Source organism: Oryctolagus cuniculus, chromosome 6, assembly GCF_964237555.1.
Source record: "Oryctolagus cuniculus chromosome 6, mOryCun1.1, whole genome shotgun sequence".
NCBI classification, from domain to species: domain Eukaryota; kingdom Metazoa; phylum Chordata; class Mammalia; order Lagomorpha; family Leporidae; genus Oryctolagus; species Oryctolagus cuniculus.
The window spans coordinates 116,389,677-116,406,019 of record NC_091437.1 but is presented as its reverse complement, the minus strand read 5'-3'; the positions used below and the strand labels follow the sequence as shown (position 1 = coordinate 116,406,019).

Below are 16,343 nucleotides of genomic sequence, written 5' to 3'. Positions count from 1 at the left end.
GTTTAGATTCCTTTCCCTTGTGCCTCTTCAAGGGAAGCACAGTATTTTTTTTTTTCTTTTCCACTGTGTATCTATCTGAATGCTAGAGTCAGTCACTGACATCACTATTTTCTCTTCTCATTTTCATACTTCATGCTCTCTCAGATTCCCCACTCTCAGCTATGTGCACTGTCATTCTTTCTGATCACTACCTACCTTGTTTCTCTCATAAACATTACCAGATCCCAGTGAAAACCTCTGATCCAATCCCCATGCTTCTCTTCTTGTCTTGCCTACAGCCTGTCCCTCTTCCAATTTCATTTTCCACATGGTCACTTAAGTAATTCTTTTACACACCCAACCTGAAATCCTTCATATTCTTATTAAATCTGTCCATATTCTTATTAAAGCAAATGAAAGACCCTTCATCCTTTGTTAGCCTCATCTCTTTTGTGTTTCTGCAGGACTGATTACTGGTATTTTCTTGTTTTAACTAGTATTGCAATTCTCTTTGATTTGGGGCTTGTTCTTCTACCTGTAAAGATAATCTTTTCCAAAGTGGGTAAACTTTTTCTTTTTGAAACTTGATCAGACATTGTCTTCCCCTATAAATCCTTCCATGATCTTTTTTCTCTAACCTACTTTTCAACGGAATTATATTTTCCTTGTGGTACTTCTATTTCATGTAAATTCGTCTACACATACATTACCCTGTACTCTACTTAATAGTTTATAGGCACTATTCGTAGATTCACATTCTCTTCTGCTAATTTGGTATCAGCCAGAATAGTCTTATTTCAGCTGTCTTTGTATCCTCAGTTCCAAGCACATAACCAACACAAGCCTTCTTCTTCTTCTTTTTTTTTTTAAACTGAGATGGACTGATAAAACCAAATGTCTATTATACCTTTTAACACTTTGCTGTCCATGATAATGATGACTAGGTGCTTGTATGTGAACCACCCCCAATAAATACTTTGTAAATATTTGTGGAATAAATGAGCGGCTGACTACCAGCAGTATGTTGTTAAGGAGATAATATGGTAAGCACTAGATAGCTTTAGCTCTGCTTGATTTGCCAGATTTTCAGTAGTACCACCTAGTACTTCAGCTTATTGAGTTGGAAGTCTGTTTGTATATCTGCTTCCTCATTAGACAATACATACCAAGGGTTCAGATAGCCTGTTTATATGTGTAGCTTGTACCAGGTGCTGTGGAGATACACAAGTATGAAAATATAATTTTAAGGCTGGTGCCGCGGCTCACTAGGCTAATTCTCCGCCTGCGGTGCAGGCACCCTGGGTTCTAGTCCCGGTTGGGGCGCTGGATTCTGTCCCAGTTGCTCCTCTTCCAGTCCAGCTCTCTGCTGTGGCCCAGGAAGGCAGTGGAGGATGGCCCAAGTGCTTGGGCCCCTGCACCCCCATCGGAGACCAGGAGGAAGTGCCTGGCTCCTGGCTTCGGATCAGCGTAGCACCAGCCACAGTGGCCATTTGGGGAGTGAACCAATGGAAGGAAGACCTTTCTCTCTCTCTCTCACTGTCTAACTCTGCCTGTCCAAAAAAAAAAAAAAAATATGTATTCAAAAGGCAGAGTTACAGAGAGATCTTTTGTCCATTGGTTCAGTCCCCACATGGCCACATCAGTCAGGGCTGGGTCAGTCCAAAGCAAGGAGCCAGGAATTGCACGATTCCACATGAGTGGCAGGGGCTCAAGAAATGGGGCCTTCTTCCACTGCTTTTCCTGGTACATTAGCTGGGAGTTGGATTGAAAGTAGAACAGCCAGGGCCTGAACCACTGCTCATATAGGATTCTGGTGTCACAGGAGACAACTTCACCTGCTATGCCATAACATGGGCCCCCACAACTTTGCTTAGATTTAAGTCAATTGTAACTAATGTTTATTTTGAGGAAAACTGTCTTGAGTTTCTTATGTGAGTTCAGGGCATTTCAGGTTTTCTTGGGTGAAGACTAAGTACTTTAAATTGTTAGAGGTGGCTGGTACCGCAGCTCACTTGACTAATCCTCCGCCTGTGGCGCCGGCACCCTGGGTTCTAGACACCAGTTGGGGCGCCGGGTTCTGTCCCAGTTGCTCCTCTTCCAGGCCAGCTCTCTGCTGTGGCCTGGGAGGGCAGTGGAGGATGGCCCAAGTCCTTGGGCCCTGCACCTGCACAGGAGACCAGGAGGAAGCACCTGGCTCCTGGCTTTGGAGTGGCGCAGTGCGCCAGCTGCAGCTTGCCGGCCGTGGCGGCAGTTTGGGGGGTGAACTAACGGAAGGAAGACCTTTCTCTCTCTCTCTCTCTCTCTCTCTCTCACTGTCTAACTCTGCCTGTCAAAAAAAAAAAAATGTTAGAGGTAATTAGTCTATTTTTTGTCAAGTTCTTTCTGTAAAGGGGTGTTATACATTATGGCTTATCTTTGTAGATGACAAAATTTCATGCCAAATCAACAAGAAAACTGAAAAGTTCAATGTGATTACATGGTTCATTTGTCTGCTGCCATTATCAACACAGTCTAGGAGTCTTTTAGATGTCTCTTTTCTCCTCAATAATTTAAATTTTATCTGAAAAAAGTTTTCTTCCGATTCACGTTACAATTTTATTGCTTTTTATACTATACAAAAATAATTTTATAAGGTTATATAACATTTTATATGTTGCATCATTAAATATATTCCCGAAGGAGAAAACATCTGTTTTGACTAGATTGATGAGAACTGAATCCTGCACATAGAACTTACTGCATTTGGGGCTTGGAAAGATGTGCTGACCCCAATGTCTACACTTCTGGTGCCTCAGGGCCCAGGACACATGCCTACTGTGGCACATCAAGTGACCCTACAATCTTTTCTTTGATTCCAGGTGAGTTGTCTCAGTGGGTGGTAGACTCGAGTGTACTTGGAAGTCATTATCTAACCTGACTGTCCATGGAAGTGTTTACCTTCTCCAGTCCTATCATATTATCTAAAACCCTTTGATGCTTCTTAATACTCTTAATAAAAATTCAGCCTCCTTCCTAGAGTCTGCAAAAGCTGTATGGGTTGCGTTTTTTCCCCCATCATTTCTCCAAACCCATTTTCAATATTCTAGTTTTGCCCTCTGAAGCCCAGCCTCACTGCCTTTACATGAGTTTCTAGAATATGCTAAACTTCATTTTCTCCCACCCAGGCCATAAACCCCTATCATTTTCTTTAGCTAATCACTTTTTTTCATATTCCACAGCTGCCTTCAGGCCTAGTTCAGATAATCCTGTTTCAGAAGCCTTCCTTCTTCAGCTACCCCAATTCTAGTCAAGTTGTCTTTGCCTTTCATCCTCCCGTTTTCCAGACTTCTTTGGAGATCTCTTGCCTTTTCTTTGCTTCTTTTGGAAAGTGTAAATTATCTTAAAGCAATCAACATCTCAATGTTTCAATTAATCTATAATATCTAAGATGTATATGGGTATGCTTATGCTATATATGCTCTGCATATGAGTATATAGTTTCTGTGTGCAAATTTAAAATAGGGTTTTGGATACTTCAATTTAAATGCTCCATTATAATTTCAAACATGCAAGTCACAATCTGAACATATCACTTCCCTCCCCAACCTGTTCTGCCTCTTGAATTCCCTATTTTATGTTACCACTACCACCTCATTTGTGGGCCTCAGTTAGGAACCTGAGTTAGCCTTCATTATTCTTTCATTTGCCCCTCCCATCCAATCAGTCACTAAACTCCATAGACTTCACCTCATCAGCATCTCCCAGACCTAGCCCTTTTCATTACTTAGCTCAACTAGCTCATCTCTTAGTGGAGTTGTAAATGCCTCCAAGGAAGACTTCCTATGGCCTGTTTAACTTTACTATCTCCTCCATGCCTTCAAACTATTGTTTACACTGCTGAGTCCTCCAAAGTCGTTGCTTTATTTAAAAGTCAATTAAAAACAACTCCAAATCGGAGTCATCCTTCCCTCTCCTGGTTCATTTTCCCCACTATTCCCCAACTCCAGTTTCTCCTTTTGGTGTCCTTTTACACTTCCTCCTCTCCTTTCTCAGCCTTTTCTCCCAGCCAAAATTTATAACCTTTTAGACCCAAGAGTCAGCCTAGGTAGGCTTTCCTGGCCTGTGATCGCAGCCTAAATCTCCTGTCCCTCCCTCCCGGTGTTTAGCATGGACGCACAGAACTATTCCCTATTCCTCCGCCTTTCTGGATTGAGCCTGGAGGTGATGTGGACAAACCCCAGCACAGCCAGTGGGTGCCCCCAGAGGGCACGGGCATAGACAGCGATGAAGAAATGAACCAAAGAATCAAAGTGTCTTAGAAATAAAGGGTTCGGATTTGGATGGGATGGAGTTGCTTCAGCTGATTTTAAGGCAGTAATCTGTGCGGGAAGATGTATTCATGCCAGATGTAAACCATTTCTCAAATTCCGTGTTCAGTGCACCTGCTGGACTCATGGTGTGTGTGTGGGGGGGGGGGGGTGGAGCGGATCCCGACGCAGGCACTTGGAGGCAGGATGGAGTCAGTTGGGCTCAGTATGGGGCCAGGGTGGGGGACTCCCTCACAGAGGCAATCTCCAGCTCCCCTTTATCTGTGGGCTCTTAGTCTTTTAGAGACCACCCCCCAGAGCTGGTTCCCCCCAACAGACAAAAAACCCCGTCAGAAGTGCCCCCTTAGAGCCCCCCTGCCCAGAGGCGGCCTCGCTCAGAGGAGCCCCCCAGAGGCGGCCCCCTCCACAGAGGTTCCCCCACCCCACGGAGGCGACCTCCCTCACAGAGGAGCCCCCGCTCACAGAGGAGCCCCCTCCCCCCGGATAGAAGCGGCCTGGACCAGGCAGCCTGCCTCGTGCCTCCCAGTCCCCGGACAAGCAGGGCCGCGGACTGGGGTCCCAAAGACAGTTCATGCGGGTGCGCCCCGTCCAGGGCGAGCCTGTCAGCACCTCAGAGCGGCCGCTCGCCACTTGCTGCGCGCGCCGCCAGTTTAACGGTTCTGGCCCGAGAGGGGCGGGACCGGCCACCGGGCCCGGAGCCCGAGGCCCCGCCCCACTCCCACCCGGTGCCCGCCGCGTGCGCGCCTCGCGCCCCTCGGAGCTGCCGCCACCCCGCCCCTCGCCCCCGCGACCCGAGGCCGCGAGCGGACGCGCGGCGGGAGCCGTTCCCCGACGGGCAGCGGGGCGCTCGGCCGCCGCGTCTGGGCAGAGCTCGGCGACGCTGCCGCCCCGAAATCCTCCTGGATCTTGAGGCGGTAGGTGACTCGGGGAGGACGAGCGGCACCTGGGACGCAGGTGGGCCGGTGTGGGCGTCGTCTCCGAAGCCCGGCCCCGGCGGCACAGCTGAGGCGAGGGAAAGGCGCCTTGGGGCGGGTGGCGGTGAGTCGCTGAGGGCCCTCGCAGGGTCTCCGGGTGGGCTAGGGCGTGCGACGCTAGAGGTCTGAGCCGGGCGAGGAGAGCGGCGGGAAAGGGTGGGGAACCCGGGCCGGGAGAATCACACTGCCCAGGTGATATGGCGACCGGCCACCGGGACGGCTAGGTGGACACGCAGCGCCTCCGGTCCCGGCACCTGTCCCGGCTCGCGGTGCGGCGGTTTCAAGGCTTTTTGCCCCTCATTCCATCGGCAGGACGTTTTACTCTGTGGCATCTCAGGCAAAGCTACCTACAAGAGACGCTGGATTTGTTAGGGCAGTCACAAACACGGGTTACCTGGACAGGTGGATCCCATCGAAATCATTTAAATGTTAGACAGTGTTTGCATTGAAACGCTTCAGATGGGGGGGGGGTGTTGGGAGAGACAAACTTTTTTGCCATTAAGAGAAAGCAAGAAATGAAAAATGTGATGGAACTTTCTCGATTTGCAGCTTTTTAGTATTTTCCCTCTAGATTTGTGGAATGTTAAGATGTCTTTTACCGCCTAAGTTGTAATTGGTTTCGCTGTTACCCCATTGTATTTCCTCTGTGTTGCTTTTCGACTGTCATTTTGTCAGTGTGGGCAGTTTATATGCAAGTAGCATTGAAAACTGAGATCAAAACCTATCTGGTTATCCTATGGAAAAAACACCAAGGTAAATGGAAATGTGGTCTTTTCATTTTGTTACCGCATTTTATGCCCTCTTACTTCTTAGTTGCAGCAGAATCGTCAGCACTTTGAAGTCTAGGATTTAAATGGGAGATTTTAAGTATCGCCCAGCTCCTAAAACTCCTACATAGTATGTTTCTTCCCTTGTGACCTATGATTGGTATGGCGATGCACCATCTCGACAGAATGGGGAAAGCATGGCCATCCTGTAATTTATTTGGTATTCTAAAGAAAAGTGTAAGTTGAGGAAATGGAAATCACTAGCACATACTTTATTCAGCAAGGCTTTTTGCGCCTTCTTCTAGTTAATCTTTTTATCCATACACGCAGTGCCCCATGGAACAGTGTACAGTCAGGTGACCTTTCATTTAACAAACAGGCAATTGTAAAGACAGGGACCTGAACTTTGCAGCCAAATCCTCATTTCTAGCACTTACTATGTGAACCTGGGTATCTGTCTAATTACTCTGAGCCTCAGGTCTCTCATCTGTAAATTGGGGCCATTAATTTCCAGTAACAGTTCATGCATGGCTCAGAATTAAGTGAGATAATATCTGTTAGGTAGTTAGCATGTAATAGGATTTAAAACGTTTTAACTTTAAAAAGTAGTATATATTTAGCAATAAGATGGTGTCCAAATTGGTAAGTATGTGGCTTATTACATCATTATACCATACTCTAGAAAATTCTAGATTTAATTTGTAATTTCAAAATTAGTGGTATTAGGGGATTCATATTTTTTCCAAACTCATAAGAAAGGAAACTAAGATAATGGTTAGTCTTGCCAGGTTTAGAGTAACAGCTATAATGGGTTTCCTATTGACAGACCAATGTTTTATTAGTATAGCGGGAAATTTTGAGATGATTTGTTAAGTATGTGTGAAATTGAAACTTTTTATTCAGCATCTATTTCTCAGTATATATTTTCACAATATTTTAAGACATGCAATCAAAATCTCCTTAAAATCACTTATGTTGTGAAGCTATGTTTATATTTTAAAGATACCGTTTTAAGATAGGGCCACTACTTGCTACCCAGTGTTGCAGGTAAGATTCTGTTTATTTTGCAGCTGTTTTTCCTTGGTACTAGTTGATGTCATAAATACTCACCCTAGGTAGAAGCAGTAGCATCAAAGGAAACTTTATGAGCTCTACATGAATGAAGCAGGCATTTGGGTTTAAGATTAAAGGTATTTTGTATAATGACTGTATAGTAAAGTTTATTGTAGTTCCCCCATAACACTTTTATTTTTTACAGTATCGGTTACCTTCCATCATTATAATCCCAAAATATTAAATTGAAAATGCCAGGAATAAAAATGTGTAAGGTTTAAATGGGAACTGTTCTGAGTAGTGTGATGAAATCATGTACCATTCTTCTCTGCTTTTCCTGGAATGTGAATTAGCCCTTTGTCCTGCATATCCATGCAACATGCACTATTCTCCTGTTATTTTGTGCCCGTCTTGGTTATCATATGGATTTCCAGGTATCACGGTGCTCATTATTAGATAACACCTTTATTAATAATGACCCGAAGCAAAAGCATAGTGATGTTGAGCCTTCAGATGTGCCAAAGAAAAGTCATAAAGTGCTTCTATTAAGGAAAAATGTGAAAGTACTCTACTAAGGAAAGGAAAAAAAAAATATATACTGAGGTTGCTAAGATCTTTGGTAAGAATTGATGTTATATATATGAGTTATGAAGAAAGAAATAGAAATCCATGCTAATTTTGCAATTGCACCCCGAAATGCAGAGATTATGGCCACATTGTGTGATTAGTGCTTAGTTGAGATGAGAAAAGCATTGAATTTGTGTATCTATGCATAAGAAAAAAGTATAAAGTTCAGTATTCTGTAGTTTCATGTGTCTTCTGTATTCTTAAGTGATAATTAGATTTTGGTTTGTGTAGTCATTTTGATTATACTTATGAATCAGTTTTAAAATAATAATTAATTGTAAATAACTTCCTATTAATAATATTATGGTAGGAAATAGTATACATTTTATTCCCCAACTTGTTCTTTATAGTGAGAGTGTTTCTGTACTGTCATAGTTTACTTTTCTAAAAACATATTAAGTAGAGTACTATATAGCGCTTTTTCTTAACTGATATATATATATGTTTTATATGGGGAGCTCTTGTTTACTTTCCTACTATAAATTGAAGAGTAGGTAGATTTTATTTTGTTTACTTGTGTTGCAAAATCAAATAATGGAGTTCCGTTAACTCCCCAAATCTTGAAAATCCCTAGTTTCAATACTGTGGATTTGCTTTGCTCAGCAATGGGGAAAGACTTCATAGCCTACAATTCAGTTTCAGCTGAGCAATGAAAAAGAAATGTGTGCCAAAGTACTGTTGCATTCTGATTCACTAGTTTCCTATGGGAAATAGGATGGAAAGTTACTATCTACTAGTATTAGTGTCCTAATTAAAATGTGTAGGGTAAATGTTAAATCAATACAACTGCTTGTTGGTCATTGTTTTGAACATTCCTTTCCACAAAGAAAATATTAAATAAATAGTGAAGTTTTTTTTTCTTATTTTTGTGCTTGTATTCTGTTTCTTGTTATGTTAAACATTATGAATACAGCCAACAAGTATAGATTGAATTAGTTTTTATGTTCTCAGCCACATTCAGATACTAATTAGTAGATAAATTACAAAGGTACATAAGTAATGACTTGAATATTGCTTGGATTTTCTTAAATTTCAGGAAAAATAACACTTGATTATCATTGCTGATTTTGAGAGGTTGTTTATAAACATGTGACTTTAACATTTGAATTAGTATGCACAAAGGAATTTTTAAATAGGATTAAGCGTTTCCTGGAACTAAAAGGGAATTATTGTGCCTATCCTGTATTTAGAGAACAGTTCTTTAGACTTATGATCTGTATTTGGGGATGAACAGATCCACAGTCAAATGGGGCTTTATTTTTGCTAAGTATAAAAATTTGAAAAGCTTGTTCCCCATGCAGACTCTAGAAGATTTTAGTTAAAATGAAGGTATACTTAAATATATAGGGTTTATTTGTAAAACTTATTGCTGTGATACAAAAACAGGTTTTGTAGCTTCAGTTAGCTCATAGTCTACTCAAATGGGCATGTAATATATTTACTATGATGCATTTTGGAAAACCTGTCAGACAAAATGTAGTAGGGACCAGTAGAGGAGGGAGATAAGGAAAGAATAATTCTTCTTTGAGGAATGATTCCACTGCTTTTATTTTTGTCTTCCACCCTCCTGTCCCCCACTTTCTTCCTTCTTTTTCTTTCTTGACTATTTGACCATTAGCTACTAAAGAACTTCATGTAAGCTAATTTAATATTACCTGTTGAGATAGATATTGCCAAGCAAGTGCTCATAAAAAAGCTTGACCTTGGTCTTAAAAAGATGAATAGCTATTTGGGAAAAGAGCAGCAGGGAGAGGACTCTTCGGACAGTACACCTGGGAAAGGAGAAAAGGACGGCTCAAGTGTTTGGTACCCCATGGGAAACCCAGATGAAGCTCTAGCTCCAGCTTTGACTTGTCCTGGTCGTAGCCATTGAGCTATTTGGGGAGTTAAACCAGTGGATGGAAGGTCTTTCTCTGTCTCTCTTCCTTTCTCTCTGTAACTCTGCCTTTCAAATAAATATTTTTTAAAATAACTGAAATCTAATATCAAGTAATAGATTATTACAACTAGTGCAGTTAAGTAATACATTTGAAGAAGATTATGGGGTTCCTTTGTGAGCATATAGAAAGATTATTTCCCAGAATTTAGGCAGTTTTTGTTTGGTGTGAAATGGAAAGATAGGTTGGAGCTAGGTAGATTGTAGAGTATTGACCAAAAGCATGGGTATGAGTATACCCATTACTTCCTAGATGCTTGACCTTCAGAAAATCAACATATTTCTCTAAGCCTTATCTGTAAATTGGGGATAATAATAATACACAAACTAACATTTGTTGAATTTTTGTTGTACCTGGTGTTGTGCCAAATATTTTATGTGGATTATTTTATATAGTATTCATATCAAGCATAGAAGGTAGAGGTTGTTATCCATACAGTTCTATAACTGGGTAGTGGTACCATGATAACCCAGGTAGGCTGACCTGAAACCTGTTCTCTGTTAGTGCCTAGTTTATAGAGATTGTCTGAATAATATAGATAGGTGGTTTACTGTACACTGTATGGATGTTGGCTGCTGTTTACATTTTAATAACCAATAAGATGATGGGAAACTCAAGTCTTTTTAGTAAGAGTGTGTCTAAGGGGATCTTAGTTTATAGAGCAAAGAGTGTATGTATCCATTTCTTTGGGGAGTGCTTGTTCAGAACCTGCTTTGAATTCATTCCAGGTACTAATTTAGTTTCAAGAGATGCAGGGTGAATAAAAATACTTTTCCTCACTGTCAGAAGAATTTGTTCCTCGCTTTTCTTTCTCTCTTCTCCCTCCCTCCCTCCAATTTATTTAGTATTTGAAAGAGTTACAGAGGGAGGGAGGGAGGTTGGTTGGTTGGTTGGTTGGTTTTCTATCTGCTGGTCCACTCCCTAAATGGCCGCAATGGCTGGAGCTGAGCAGATCCAGAGCCAGGAGCTTCTTCTGGGTCTCCTACATGGTTGCAAGGGCCTAAGGATTTGGGTCATCTGCTTTCTCAGGACCTAGCAGAGAGCTGGATCAGAAGTGGAACAGCCAGGACTAGAACCAGTGTCCTTACGGGATGCTGGCACTGCAGGTGGCAGCTTTACCCACTAGGCCACAGTGCTGGCACCTCCTCACTTTTCTTAACATGAAAGATAAATAAGTCAACTATTAGAGTACAGTGTTCTTTAAATGTCATGATATGGATATATCCTTGATCTCCCAAGAATATAAAGGGAAAACATTTAAACTATTTAAAAGGTAACACTGAGATGGATTAATAACTACTGTAGAATTAAGAAGTTAGTGATGAGAATGAATAAAATAGGCTTTGCGATACATTTAGGAATTAGAGACTAATTATTAATTGGAGGCTCTACTTTAGAGACTAATTGAAGGAATATTTGACCAAGGATGATCTAAGGGGGTTGTGATGACTTTAAGGAGTACAGGATGAAGTACATCTTTTGGGTCAATGTAATTAATTTGATTTTGGCTATGTTGACTCTGAAGTAGTGGTGATAATATATAAATTTAAATAGCATCACACAATTAGAAAAATAGAACGGGAATTTTGAAAAGAGGATGCTGGAAGTATCAAGTAGATAGGAGTTGCAACCATGAAAAGAGATGAGGTTGGCTAGGAAGACCAATGCCAAATTAATAATCCTTGCATTTAATAATGGGAGAACACATGAGGAGGAATCTGCTAAGCAAGTCAGAGGAGACCATCAAAAAATAGGAAGCAATCCAAAATAACAAAGACAGGAAAGTTAAGGGAGGAAATTGTTTAAAGAGAATATGTTCATCTGTAACAAATGCTATAAAGAGGACTGAGGTTATTGCTTATATTTTAAATGCTTTTGTGTTTGTGTTTTCCATATTATCAAGTGCATTTCTTTTTTTTTATAGATTCATTTATTTATTTGAAAGTTAGAGTTACACAGAGAGGAGAGGCAGAGAGAGAGAGAGAGAGGTCTTCCATCTGCTGGTTCACTCCCCAGTTGGCTGCAATGGCCGGTGCTGAGCCGATCCAAAGCCAGGAGTCAGGAGCCTCCTCCAGGTGTTCCATACAGGTGCAGGTGCCCAAGGACTTGGGCCATCCTCTACTGCTTTCCCAGACCACAGCAGAGAGCTGGATAGGAAGTGGAGCAGCCAGGAACTGGCGCCCAGATGGGATGCCGGCATTGCAGGTGGTGGCTTTACTTGCTACGCCACAGCGCCGGCCCCTCAACTAGATTTCTTCAAGTGAATGTTTCGGTTATTTGTCTGTATTTAAAAATATCTCAATTACCTTGTCTGAAAGATAAAAATGTATTTTTTCCTGTTAAAGTATGGAACCTCAAGGTCTTTGTGACAATGGAAACCAAAAAATTGATTGGTAAACCGCTTCAACCAGCAAGACCTGTTCGTCATCTGACTTCTTCCCCTGGTGAGTAATAGAGTGTATAATTTGCTAAACATTAATTTGTTATAGCTAATTAGTAATTGAAAGGCAAAGGCTAAATAATAAATATAAAATAACTAAGGTGGATGTTTATAGAAGTAATGAAAGCGAATTATCTCTTCTGTTTCAAGGAGATTTTTTTCATGTTTCATTTTCATGGTTAACTGACTTCTTGTTAGAGTGTGATATTGCCAATATAGATTGTGCCTTGTGATTATAATCACTATGATGCCATCATGCTGGGGATAGAGCCCTTTAAAAGATACACCTGGAAAAAGGAAAAAAAAATTAGCACAGAACGCTTAGAGAATCTGCAGGATTTTGTCCTGCTTTTACTTTGGTAGAGGTTAGGGTTGTGTTTGAGCTGGAACATACCTAATTTCAAACAGTCTGAATAAAACACTAAAATTGTATAACTTTTTGTTCATAAAACTATCCTTTTTAGAAAACTTCTTGAAATGCTTGATGTTTAACTCCTCACATGGCATATTATAATTTTATTCTGTTCATGACTTGTTGCCACAGAGGCTTCTGTGGTTTAACTTAGGTGATATGCATATCATCTATTAAAACTTTCTTTAGTCCACCTGTTTGACTGAATTAACAGGCAATATATAAAGGGGGAAAATACAGACCATTAATTGAGAACAAAGATGAAGCAGAAGTGATAGGAATGGTATCAATTTCTGTGCCCCATTCTTTCTCTTAGCTTTGGTTCCTGCAAGGAACCACTTTGGTCATATTTCTTCACAAGATGATTTTGATGTAGCAGTTTTGATCACATATCTTTCTAGTGTCCCAGAATCACTATTAAAAGTGATAAAGTCTCAGATTTTATCCTAAATGGACAAATATTAAACCATTGGCAGCAGTTATATTATGAACCTATTTCCTTTTTTTTTTTTTTTTTTTTTGACAGAGTGGACAGTGAGAGAGACAGAGAGAGATTTTCCTTTTCCGTTGGTTCACCCCACAGTGGCCACTGCAGCCTGTGCGCTGCGGCCGGCGCACCACGCTGATCCGAAGGCAGGAGCCAGGTGCTTCTTTTGGTCTCCCATGCAGGTGCAGGGCCCAAGCACTTAGGCCATCCTCCACTGCACTCCCAGGCCACAGCAGAGAGCTGGCCTGGAAGAGGAGCAACCGGGACAGAATCCGGTGCCCTGACCGGGACTAGAACCTGGTGTGCCGGCGCCGCTAGGCGGAGGATTAGCCTAGTGAGCCGCGGCGCTGGCTGAACCTATTTCCAATACCCCTCCCTCTATCTCTGCAAATCCAGTATTTCACTGTTCCCTCCAAGGCTGTTGTTACATGTTTGAATGGGAAGGGACACAGGATGGGTTGGTAGCCCTGATCTTTCATTTAATCACAGTTCTCGTAAGATCCAGACAGTGACGTAGGAGCTAATTACTAGACAGAGAAGTTCAGCAAATTGAAACTAATTTTGGCCTTCCTCAACACATTTGTACCCCCTGGTCAAATCAAGTTCATAGAGGAATCATTACCTTCAAGACAGATTAAAATACTTCTTTTTGTCAGATTTTCTTGATATGTTAAAACCCACTGTGTTCACTCCTAGTACCTTCATTGTATCTCTCATATAATTTTTCATTTATCAGCTTTCAGTACAGTCATTAGCTTGCCTTTTAAAGTAGGATGTGAGATCCTTTTATCTCTACACTTCTTTTCACACTTTTATAACCATCCTCTAACATAGCAACTGACATTTCATAGGGTTGAAATAAATTTATATTGAATAAATGAACTATCAGAAACCATTTCAAAACAGTGTAAACATTATCTTGGATACTTAAGCTCTTTACGTGATATATAATTTATTGACATCATGGATATTTAAAATAGTTTTTTTCTCTCCTAACAGGAACAGTGTTCCCTTTCAATTTTCAAAATGAATATGCATGCAACACTCAGTGCTTACAAAGTGGAGTTAGCAGAGTAAGTTTTAGAAATTATGATAAAATGAGGCCTTTTAGACTAGAAAGTAACATTTGTTAGATGGATGTTGTGTGCAAGATACTATGCTAAGTACTTTGTAAAAAGATATATGTCAAGCATATATTAAAGATAATTTAACATCTATGTAATGAGAACCCCACATTATCAAGTGTGATTTGTTTTTAAAAAATTTAAACTAAAAATGTTATAGTTAAAAATGCTTTGCATTCTTTTACCATTCTATTTGCTTCCCAGAAATGATTCTCTGTTTATTGCTTTCATGAATTTATACTTTTGCTACAATAAATAAAAATTTTTTTAACTTTAATAATTTTATATAAATAGTATTTATCCATGTTTTAGCCATTTTCCACAAAATTAAAATTTTCTCTAGTCATAAAATTTAAAACACATAAAATGGCATTTTAATGAAAAGTTTCCCTCCATTCCCTGTGTCTAATCACCTGTTTCTTCTCAACTGAAGAAACCATTGTACTAGTTTCTTATATAATTCCAGAAACACTTTAAGCATGTACAAGCATAAGTATATTCATAAGTGGAATACTAGACAGCTTCACATTTAATAAATTAGTTGTATGTTTTGATACAGAAAAATCTTTTAATATATGTGATCATCCCACATTTTGCTCTTTCTGTTGATGTGCATATGTTTTATAATAAATATTTCAGTAAGAGTATCGATATGTGTTTGTACATGTTTGAAAGGTTCTCTGTAGTAGAAATTATTGTGCTTGAAGGTATTCTTACCTTCAACTTTATTAGTAAGTACTGCAAAATTACTCTACAAAATGAGCTATGCAAGAGGGTTTTGGTTTTTTCATTTATTTACTTTGTCATTGTTAGATGTTAACAATTTTTTCCTTATCTAGCGGTTGAGAAATGATCTTTTTGTTGGTTTTAATTTTTAAGTCTCTGTTACTTGTAAAGTGAAGCATATTTTCACATTTTTAGTTTGGCCATTTGGATTTCAACTTTTGTGAATTGGCAATTCATAGCTATTGCCCATTTTTCTTGGATTTTTTAAAATACTTTTTTGTTCCTGTTCATTGTATTTATTAATATATTTAAAGATTTATTTATTTATTTGAAAGGCAGAATTACAGAGAGGCAGAGGCAAAAAGAGATAGAGAGAAAGGTCTTCTCTCTGTTCACTCCCCAAATGGCTGCAACAGCTGGAGTTGAGCCAATCAAAGCCAGGATCTTCTTCCAGGTCTCTCACATGGGTGCAGGGGCCCAAGGACTTGGGTCATCTTCTGCTGCTTTCCCAGGACACAACAGAGAGCTGGATTGGAAGTGGAGCAGATAAGTCTCGAACCAGGGCCCATATGGGATGCTGGCACTGCAGGTGGCAGTGTTATCCACTACGCCACTGTGCCAGCCCTGGATTATTTTCGTGTGTGTGTGTGTGTGTGTGTGTATAAGATATATTCTGGATCATAATTATTAGAATTATATGTACTGAAAATACCCTCTTTTCCAAGAATATGGCCTGTGAAAGAATGATTTTTTGTGTTTTTTTTTTTAATTTAGAAGTTTTAAATATTAATGTGGACCTGATATCAATGTTTTTCCTCATGATTTTACTTTCTGCCTTTTTTTAGTATTTCAGTTTTTTTTCTTTTTTTAACTTTTATTTAATGAATATAAATTTCCAAAGTACAGAATATGGATTACAATGGCTTCCCCCCCATAATGTCCCTCCCACCCGCAACCCTCCCCTTATCCACTCCCTCTCCCCTTCCATTCATATCAAGATTCATTTTCGATTCTCTTTATATACAGAAGATCAGTTGAGCATCCATTAAGTAAAGATTTCAACAGTTTGCTCCCACACAGAAACATAAAGTGAAAAATACTGTTTGAGTACTAGTTATAGCATTAAATCTCAATGTACAGCACACTAAGGACAAAGATCCTACATGAGGAGTCAGTGCACAGTGACTCCTATTGTTGACTTAACAAATTGACACTCTTGTTTATGGCATCAGTAATCACCCTAGGCTCTTGTCATGAGCTGCCAAGGCTATGGAAGTCCCCTGAGTTCACTGACTCTGATCATATTTAGACAAGGCCATGGTCAAAGTGGAAGTTCTCTCCTCCCTTCAGAGAAAGGTACCTCCTTCTTTGATGACCCATTCTTTCCACTGGGATCTCACTCATGGAGACCTTTCATTTAGGTTTTTTATTTTTCCCTAGAGTGTCTTGGCTTTCCATGCCTGAAATACTCTCATGGGCATTTCAGCTGGATCCGCATGCCTTAAGGGCT

The 16,343-nt window shown here is 40.4% G+C and overlaps 1 protein-coding gene across 2 annotated transcripts in view; it reads left to right on the top strand.

The window, feature by feature from the left end:
• The first annotated feature begins 4,792 nt into the window (after nucleotides 1–4,792).
• The window catches only part of C6H8orf88 (chromosome 6 C8orf88 homolog), a 35,541-nt gene continuing 23,990 nt past the window's right edge, over nucleotides 4,793–16,343 (top strand). The window contains exons 1-3 of one of the 2 annotated variants that reach the window (XM_008255721.4): nucleotides 4,793–5,324; nucleotides 11,990–12,088; nucleotides 13,983–14,056. In XM_008255721.4, the coding sequence (XP_008253943.1) occupies nucleotides 12,016–12,088; nucleotides 13,983–14,056 (147 nt within the window). In that variant the 5' untranslated portion in view covers nucleotides 4,793–5,324; nucleotides 11,990–12,015. The remainder of the gene's footprint in view (nucleotides 5,325–11,989; nucleotides 12,089–13,982; nucleotides 14,057–16,343) is intronic. The other variant, XM_070075837.1, reaches the window with a different exon arrangement.